At 46.5% G+C, this 10289-nt stretch overlaps 2 protein-coding genes across 2 annotated transcripts in view; both read right to left on the reverse strand.

The window, feature by feature from the left end:
• Positions 1-2207, reverse strand: part of LOC118478524 — a gene marked incomplete at its 5' end in the record, with an annotated part of 3661 nt that extends 1454 nt beyond the window's left edge. Inside the window, 1 exon segment of the mRNA XM_035972309.1 lies at positions 5-2207. Within this exon segment, the coding sequence (XP_035828202.1) occupies positions 5-2207 (2203 nt within the window).
• Positions 2208-2331: 124 nt separating this feature from the next.
• Positions 2332-5431, reverse strand: LOC118478525. The gene is made up of 3 exons (XM_035972310.1): positions 4029-5431; positions 2699-2794; positions 2332-2402 (listed from the first exon to the last, which is right to left on the reverse strand). The coding sequence occupies exons 1-3, from the start codon at positions 4627-4629 to the stop codon at positions 2332-2334; spliced, it is 768 nt and encodes a 255-aa protein (XP_035828203.1). The 5' UTR covers positions 4630-5431.
• Between the last annotated feature and the right edge of the window lie 4858 nt (positions 5432-10289).

The raw sequence follows: 10289 nt of genomic DNA on the forward strand, positions 1-10289 counted from the left end.
CCACCTCCCCCACTGACGGTTTTGCCAGCGGGGCAATCACTGCCCGTGTCCCCTGAGCGGGCAGGTAAACCTTCGTTACCGAGGCCACTGCCGCCCTCCGACACACTTGCCGCAAAACGCACGTTCCCCTTGTCCCCCGACAGTTGACCCACTGACCCTGACCCTGAGCCCAGCGTGCCGCCACCTTTGACCCCGTCGTCGGGCTCTGTGTCGGAAGGCCACCCGGAGTCTGCCCTTGCCGGCCGACCTCTGACCTCAGTGACAGAGCCATCCGCCGGGGACTGCAGGAGTCGGGCCCGACACGGCTCGCTGGAGGTCGGAGGGTACACGACCCCCGGGGCTCGGCACTGGTCCGGGGAATTCACAAACTTGTGTGTGGGGTCACGACGCGTGCCAGTGGTGCTGGGGTAACACACATCCGACGCGTCTGCTCTTCCCGGGGGGAGTCGGTAGGGGGGTGCGGGGGTCAGGGACAACATGGCTTGGTTCCTGTCGGGGAAAACAACGCCGGTAGTCCCCGGGGGGTGCGGGAGGTGGGGGGAGCCCGCGCTGGACGCATGTGTTGTTGGGAGCATGTGTGTTGTGTGCGGCGTTGGGAGGGCGTGTGTCGTTGAGAGGGCGTGTGTTGTTGGGAGGGCGTGTGTCGTTGGCAAGGGGTGTGTCGTGTGTGTCATTGGAAGCGAGTGTGTACCGTGTAGAGTCGACATTGGAGCAGGCAGCGTGTAGGGCATGAGGGGACTGGACAAGTGGCCGGGCGGAGAGAAGGAATCGTCTCGCCCACTCACCTGACACACCTCAGAGTTTGACCCGTGCGTGGGCTCAGGAGCCGACCACGGCGACGGGAAACAGACGTCTGACGTCGCACCGAACTCGCCCGTGTATCCCACAAGGCCGCTCAGGCGATGCTGGTCGCCAGACGGTCGAGTGTAGTCTAATGCACCGCAGGCGCTGCTCAACACAGGGGAATTGTGGGAGAAATTGAGAGGGGAGAGAGGGCTGGCCGCCGGGCTGTGTGTGTTGTTGATGTGTGAGTGGGGGATGGTGTGTTGTGTGTTCAGAGGTGTGTGCGACACAGAAGGCTGTGTGTTGTTGACAGATGTGTGCGACACAGGTGGGTGTGACACAGAGGGATGTGTGTTGTTGAGAGGTGTGTGTAACACAGGGGGATGCGTGTTGTTGACAGATGTGTGTGACACAGAGGGATGTGTGTTGTGTACGGGTGTCTGCGACACAGGGGGATGTGTGTTGTGTACGGGTGTCTGCGACACAGGGGGATGTGTGTTGTGTAGTGGTGTCTGCGACACAGGGGGATGTGTGTTGTGTAGTGGTGTCTGCGACACAGGGGGATGTGTGTTGTGTAGTGGTGTCTGCGACACAGGGGGATGTGTGTTGTGTAGTGGTGTCTGCGACAGGGCAGTCAGTGTGTTGCTGACAGCCGTGTGTGAAACAGCGCTGCGCGTGTTATTTCCCAGCAGGTGAGGGCCGGCGCTGGGGGTGGAGGTCACGACCTCTGGGGCTCTCTCCACTTGTGAGAGCTGGGCTTGTGGCTCCTGGCCAGACACACGCTGCCACAGATAATACATAGGATCTTTTAGCCACGCTGAGCCAGTCACCGAACCTGTGCCCTGTGACTCCCACGCTGAGCTCGCTCCCTCAACCACCTCCTTCTCCGCTGGCTTTCCTTTCAGGTGGGACTTCCTGTGCGTGTTCATATTGCAGCGTCTCGAGAACTTGGCCTGACAAATGTCACATTGAAAAGGCTTCTCTCCCTTGTGGATCTTCTTGTGGCGCAGCAGGTGGCAGTTGCGGATGAACTTGACCCCACAGAGGTCGCACTCCCAGGGCTTATCCCCCTTGTGAATCCTGCGGTGCATGCTGAGGTACTCGGTCTGAGCGAAGGACTTCCCGCAGACGTCACACGTGTACGGCTTCTCCCCCGTGTGCTGCCGCACGTGTTTCTTCAGCACGCCACTTGAGATGAACCGACGGCCGCAGAAGTCGCAGACGTAGCGCTTGTCGCCCACGTGAAGACGTTCGTGCAGCTTCCTGTTGCTTTGATCGGCAAACGCCTTCCCGCAAAACTTACAGATGAAGGGTCGCTCTCCGGTGTGCACGCGGGTGTGAGACTTGAGGTTTCCTCGCTGCGAGAAACGTGCGCCACAGAACTCACACTGGTGGGGCTTCTCCGCGGCCTGGCCACCCGCTGCAGGCGGCTCTGGCTTCACGCGAACATTCGTCCGGAAAAACTCGTCCTCTTCGTCCCGCTCCCAGCTAGGAGGTAAGGAATTTTTCTTGCCCCTCCCCCTCCCCCTCCGCGATCCCGAAGGGTTCTCAGAACGTTTTCTCCGGGTCTTGGCTGCTGCCTCCTTGAGCTTTTCCTCCCGGCCACTTGTCTCCCCTCCCTGGCCCTCGACCGTCGCCGAATCATCACCTTTGTTGCCACCCGGGCCTTGACCCTCTGAGGTGGAAGACGACTTCCTCTTCCCACGGCCACGCCCCCTCCTGGCCCCGCCCCTTCCACGCCCACCACGAGGTTTTACAGTGCCATCGACCCCCGACTCTGCAGCCACTGATGGCTCAGACGACTGTTGTCTTTTCTCCCTGCCTGCCGCCCCACCCCGCCCCCTGCCTGTTCCCCCACCCCGCGGCCTCCTACCTCTACCCCTCGACCCACCACGCCCCCTGCCTGTCGACCCACCACGCCCCCTGCCCGCCCCTCCCCCCCGCCGTTTCTTCTCCCTCCCCCCCGTGCTGGAGGGTACAGTTATCTCAGGGTCCACATCCGCTGCACCATCTGTCAAAATAAAAAATTTTTTTAATGAATGTGTTTTCAAGCCCCTGTTGACAAAGTTAAGATCCTGTACAAAAAAAGTCGGGACTAGCCACTCTGCCTGTCGGGGTCGGAACACCCCATACATCAAAAAAAATTCTCCCCACTAGGGAATAGAACTGGGCTTTCCTGCCTGCAACAGCGAAGCACTTTACCGCTACACCACAGACGCCGGTAGAAAAAAATACAAGAGTGAAAACCCCTGAAAAAATCAACTTCCTGGTTCATTTTCAAATCTTTCAGGTAAAACTGGTGTCAAATTTGGCCGGACCCAAGATAAAAGTTCCATGCTATGTCAGTCAGTGACCACTTGCAACCCCACCATCAAACTGTCCAAACAATGCTTCAATTAGGAGCTCTGCACCCCCCCCCCTCCCAATTCCTTTCCCCCATACACAAATCTTACAAAAGCACTGACTAAAAAATGAAAAGACACGGCTTTGCTGTGGCAAGACTCATACTCAACATACTATTTTCTCCTTTCAATATCCCCCGTTTGTAGCACACAATAAAGAATAAAGAGGGACAGTTTCATATCTTTATCTTAAAAATAAAACATGGTAAGTAAGCTTTTTACAGAATAATCCGCATAAAAACCGAATGGTTAAAAAATCCAAAAACAGCTTAGAGGTAAACCCAAAGAAAACAGCCCTGGCTCTTTACTTACTATTCCCTGACTCTTTACTTGACTATTCCCTGGCTCTTTACTTGTGAGCAATCCCTCCAAATTGAAAACATAGCTCTTTCAACCGAAAAAAAATCTAACCTGGACTGAGATGGAAACAGACAGTTTACAAACCTCTATTATAAAAATTCTCCCCAATTCGGGAATAGAACTAGGTCACCCGCATGCAACAGAGTAGCCTCTTCCTCAAACTGATACACATCAGATGCCATTCGCTGGAACGTTACAGGTCTCCAAAGTGAAAGTGAAACTAGGTTTAGGAGTTACAAAGACCTCTAAACACGACTTCCAATATTTGCAGAAAAGAATTCATTTCAAGCTAAGAAACCGATTCAACTTGAAAAAAAACCCGAAATCCTGACCCTGACAATGTAGAGGACCAGGACCGAGCCGATATCCCGAGTATGTTCAGGACCGGGGCTAACTGAGTTAAAAATTACAAGCAGAGCAGACAAAACCAGCTTCCATTCCTCGCTCTCTTAAAAAAATGTAGTGTGTTCAAGGCAATCTTACCTTTATTTCCATCGTCCATGTTTTCAATTTTGCCCACAGTCGGAACATCAATGACAGCAGAGTGAGATGACGAGACAGGATGCACATGGTCTCCACAGCTGCTACTGGTATCTTCAAATGCGGAAGCAGCAAAAACTCTGTCAGAAGATTTTTCATTTTGAATAACAGGCTTTTCAGCATCAGGGAAAGAATGTTTTTCAGAAATGGTGTGGGAAAGTTTTTCCTCGGCAATGACAGAGGGTTTTTCATCAATAATGACCAAACGTTTTTCCACTCCGTTGACAGCAGCTGTTTCTTTAAAGTTTCCAAAAGTTCTCTCAGAGTCTAAACCATTGGACAAACTCTCAACATCACCGGAACGCCATCTCTGCTCATGGGAGGGTGCAGCCTCTGCTCCGCTTGCACCATCCACAAACCCCTCCCCACCTCCACCATCCACAAAACCCTCCCCACCTGTTGAGAAAACATTCTGCTCTGTTCTCACGACAGATGGATCCATCTCTGTCGAAATCTGTAGTCCTATACTGTCAGAGACAAAGTCTTGTTCATGTTTGACAACTTCCGTCTCTCCCCTTCCTTGTCCTTCACCATTTCGTTCCATAGCAATTGAGCTAAAATTCTGCAAGACCAGATCTAACTAGAACCTAGAATCTAGATATCTCTAGGTCTAAACAAGTGCAGATCCTTCACCTGTGCCAGTGCAAGAACTTCCATACTCCACACAGATCATTCAGTTTGCATGAAAACTCTCCATTCGAACAATAGAGATTTAATCTACAGACCTAGATCTCTAGATCTAGGAGTTGCTGGATCACACAGTCGACCAAAATCTGTCTTTAAACAACTGCACAAGTAAGATTGGGATCACTAGGATGTAGAAAAGCAGAAAAACACAAATCTCTCTCTCTCAAAACGGTTACTATCGAACCCAGATTTACTCAATTGTATACAAAAGCCACCAAAGTTTCGACAAACACTCTCAATCTGGCAACACCTGGCAACTAACAGGGCGTCTTTTTATCGCACAAAAGACCTAAATTGCATCAGATATAGCAAAAAAACTGGAAGAAACACATCCATTGAAATTGTCACATTGTCTTTTTCAGTGCGTTCGATTTTTAGCATCCCCCCCAAAAAAGCAGAAAAAGTTTCCACTAAAGCGCAAGTAGCCAGTAGGCTTACAAAAACGGTAAATCCCAAGCAAAATATTAATATTGAACAGACACCGAACTTCCGGTGTTTTCAGCAGAACTGGGCTGAATAGATCATAAAGCCAGTGCTTGGTCAAAATTATACAAATTAATAAAATTATAGCCTTGATGTCATGAACAAGCCTTGAATAATCAATTGATTTTACTGGAGATTTTTTGGATGGTCAAAATATATTTATTTGTTTTGGATCTGATGCTGTAAGTCCTGACATAGAAATCCCCGATTTGATTATTCGTCAATATTGATGAGTAAAACATCACTCTCAGTACCACAGTGGTCAAACTCAAGAGTTTAGTTTAAATCTCTTACAAATGTTTTACTTTATCTGGCTAGATTTTCTCTACGAGGTGCAAGAGAGTTTATAATCCTGAAGCTACAAGCCAAAAAGCTAAGTTTATTCACCAATATCGACAGACAATCGGGGTAAGATTCGACTTCTAGATCTGGATAATCTAGCCCTTTTTCCTTACTGCCGTGTCGTCTGCTAGAAAAAGCTCCCACGCCTTTCGTTCCGTGTTTCCCGGGTCCATACATTTTGTGTTGGCCTATTTTAGTTGTTGTATGCTTGTGGGGATGTGACTGTGGTCCTTTTCCGGCCACCCATCTTCGTCTGTGAAACTTGAACAATCTCGATCTGTTTCTGTTTATTCGTTTCCGCGGCCAGCTTGGAACGGGGGGGGGGGGTCGTAAAGGGAACCTACTTAGTTATATATCAGCTCTACATTTACCAATACGAGTTGCTTCCCTTATTTAGCACCCTCGACGCGGAAAACAGCATACAGTGTGTGTGTGTGTGTGTGTGTGTGTGTGTGTGCGCGTGCGTGCGTGTCTGTGCGTGTGTGTATTTATATTAGCACTACTAGATCTAGATATAATAGATCTATATAAAATCTACAAATAATGAGTTGAGCACGGATAACTCAAAGACAATTAGATCTAAGTTATTATATTGTGTTTGAGACAGCCATGATTCGGCTAAACCGTCTAGTAACAAAAAATAAAAAGATATCAGTCCGGAAAAAGCAAATTGTACGGTACGAGCTGTCAGTGATTTCGATTTTGCTGTGTTCATGTGCCCAACTGTCTACAGGGTTATTAAAAAAGAATAAAGGAAAAGCAATAGAAAACCCTTAGCTAAGTCACAAGTACTGTACTCACTGTCAACTTTTATTCCCTGTCTTACAAGTGTTGTTCTCACTGTCAACTTTGATTCCCTGTAAGTGTTCAATGTGGCCACCCCCAGTAGCATGGGCAACATCAATGCCATACACGGTACAGAATTCTTCCCAACACATCTCAGCAAACCATGGTCCACAGAGTTGATCACTGTTGTTATTCGATACATATATCTAAGGTCATCGAGGTTCGTGGGTAATGGTGGAACATAAATTTTTTACATACAAAAAAATCCCCCGGCTGAGGTTTCGGAATCTGTCAGGCCAAGCACAGAGGGCAAGGTCTTGGGCCTGTTTCCCAACAGTTCAGTGCTGGGCACTTTTTAAAATCTTAAACAGCTCGAACCATCAGATGCCAACGGGGCAGTGTTCCATCTTGTTGAAAAATGAAGTCATGCGAATCTGCTTGCAGCGATGTGAAGAGCCAGTTTGGGAGTATACCGAGATAGGTTTGTCTTTTAATGGTATTTCCTTCCAAGGAAGAACCATGCGACAACAGCACCCCCTGTAACAGCTAAGTTGGATAACTCCTCTTTCGAATGGTCACCTGTAACAGCTAAGTTAGAAAACCCCTCTTTCAAAGGGTCACTGACTCATTCCATAACGATGCTTGAGAACTGAAGCAATGCCTCATAAAATCGGTTCATTCTTTTTCAATCACCCTGTATTATATGTGTCACGACGCAGTGGAATCAGGCGCTTGTCAGTTTTTTGGGCGTATTAATTTATTGGTGTCGTCTTAAAGGTTGTTCATTTGCTTTGCTTTCAATTAAAAAAATATCCATTTATCTTGACTAGAAGTGGAGATATTTGCGACTGAAAGACGTGGGGGTCGCCTGGTAGCAGAAGTAATATTAGCGAGAAAATGGCCGCCAAAGTTTGGTAACTTCAAGAGCTTAAGAGTCCTTGAAAACTGAAAATTACATATTATGTGACTTTAAACAAGGTCTTTCAGTAAAATTATGGAAATGTGTTTTCATATGAACATAACAGTTGTTTAGCCAAAAAACAAAATTTCGATAAAAATTGCCAAACTAGAGGATAAATGCACTTTTTAAAATATTTCATTATTTTGACGAGCGCTTGATTTCACCACGATGCCTCACATATTAAGAGAATGTAACTTAAAGATTTCATTTCAACAGTTTGCTCGATTTCTTTACCAAATTTAGTGAGCACAAGCACACAATAATCATGTCTCACACTAGCTTCTGTCAGTGGCAGTTATGTGGAAAAGCCTGGGTGTTCCGTGCTCATGTGTTGCTTTGACGGCTTCCAGTCGCAGCAATGTGTGTGCTCCTAGATCTAAATATACATAATTTCATCATTTCCACTTCACCTGTTCCACCCTGGTGTTGAGTATAGGACCCTAGAAAAGCTCTCCACCGCTACCTGTCATATATGTGTCACCACGCGGTGGAATCAGGCGCTCGTCAATTTGGGGCCATAAGAAGTTATTGATATCATCTTAAAGCCTGTCGATTTGCCGTGTGTTTAATGAAAAAAATATCCATTTATCTTGGATATAAGTCAAGACATTGGCGATTGAAGGATGTGGGAGGCCACCTGATTTCAGAGCTAAGGTTAGCGAGAAATGGAAAATGGCCACCAAAGTTGAGTTTTTTCCTTAGCTTGAGAGTCTGTGGAAACTGAACATTGACATCTTTTATGCCTTTAATCCACGTTTTCAGTACCATCCACCGATTTCATCACGTTGCCTAACATAATATATATACCACATGTATTATAATTTTACCAGGTACCTTCATACACACAGACAATAAGACAGACAGACTTGTGGACACAAAAATAAATAACAATTACGAACAGATATCTGGTAATATGCATAAAATTTATTATAAAAATTCTATAAACAAAAGCACATGGTAGAAAATTCTATATATACAACTGTAGGGCAACAAACAAACAAGAGACATGTCCAGGTTTCAACTAGGTGTTTTTAAGCCCCCATCGACACAATTTGGCTCATTTAGTAGACACGCTCCGACCCTGCCTGCCCAGGCCAACCTGGGCTGAGATGGATACCACAACCCATCAGAAGAACCGAGATACTCCATAAAATGTCCCCCACTCGGGAATCAAACTCTGATGTCCTGCGTGCGACAACAAAGTTTCTAACGGGCACACCACAGCCACCAGTCCACAGAGGTGGGTGCCGTACCTGAGTAGTGAAGACATGCCGGCATGTCAGAAACCTTCACCATGTCATACAGTAACCACAGATCCATACTGAAACGGGAGATCTATCAACACATGCTCCACATAGATCTATCAACACATGCTCCACATAGATCTATCAACACATGCTCCACATAGATCTATCAACACATGCTCCACATAGATCTATCAATACATGCTCCACATAGATCTATCATACATGCTCCACATAAATCTATCAACACATGCTCCACATAGATCTATCAACACATGCTCCACATAGATCTATCAACACATGCTCCACATAGATCTATCAACACATGCTCCACATAGATCTATCAACACATGCTCCACATAGATCTATCAACACAAGCTCCACATAGATCTATCAACACATGCCCCACCTAACGTCACACACCAATACAACAGGCAAACCTGCTCTCACCAACACGTGGCGACACAAACACCTGGACAAGCTTCCCACTTCCTTCCTTGCATTAAAAGAAAATATAAGGTCGCTTTTAAGGACAAGCGGGCTATCCCAGATTTTGGGGGTTTCCACAAATCTTGACCTGCACCAAAAATGGGCATTGCCCTGTCTATAGGAGAAGTTTGGTTTCATTGGTGTGTAGATTTGTTTGGATAGAGGGAAAAACTCTCCTTGTCTTTCATAGAGACTGAACAAGGGGCAGAAACTTTACCTTTGTTTTTCTCAAAACAGCATTTTTCGGCTAGCCCCCTTGTTCTTACAAGCGATCATATTGTATTAGAATAACGCTGAGTAAGACGTCCACCCGTCCAACACAACTACTTGTCTCCTCCACAACGGGTGGCCATCTTGGACAACTGCGACTGTGTTCGTAACTCCATGAGGGCTGTCCCGAAGCACCGGTGAAGGAACAAGTGAGCTTGGCCTGGTCAAGTCTGGCTACCGTTACCACTAATGGTCAGATAGTCAGAGAGCTTGTACTGTTTTACTTGGGACCATTTTCATACGACTTTCTGGAGCGCCCGAGTAATACGTTTCTGTACAGTACAATATATATATGTGTATGGAGTATATATATATACACACATACAGCTGTCGTAATGTACAACACGTACACGACACAATACAGCCGTAGTAATGTGCAAGTACAACATTCAACCCTGAGTAGAAATGATGACATCCAATCAACAATCAATCTTTGATGACATCCAATCAACAATCAATCTTTGATGACATTCAATCGACAATCAATCTTTGATGACATCCAATCAACAATCAATCTTTGATGACATCCAATCATCAATCAAACTTTGATGACATCCAATCAACAATCAATCTTTGATGACATCCAATCAACAATCAATCTTCGATGACATCCAATCAACAATCAATCTTTAATGACATTCAATCAACAATCAATCCCTGATGACATTCAATCAACAATTAATCTTTGATGACACCCAATCAACAATCAATCTTTGATGACATTCAATCAACAATCAATCCCTCATGACATTCAATCAACAATCAATCCCTGATGACATTCAATCAACAATCATGGGAGCAAAGAGGTTAACAGTGAAACAATCCCATAATTTTTGTACACACCAATTTGATGTGCACAGGAGAAGATAATGACTACAGGGAACCTGTGTGCGTGTGTCTGTGTGTGCGCGCGTGTGTGAGTATGTTTGTGTGTGTGTTGTG

This window comes from Aplysia californica, unplaced genomic scaffold (assembly GCF_000002075.1).
Source record: "Aplysia californica isolate F4 #8 unplaced genomic scaffold, AplCal3.0 scaffold00646, whole genome shotgun sequence".
NCBI classification, from domain to species: Eukaryota; Metazoa; Mollusca; class Gastropoda; order Aplysiida; family Aplysiidae; genus Aplysia; species Aplysia californica.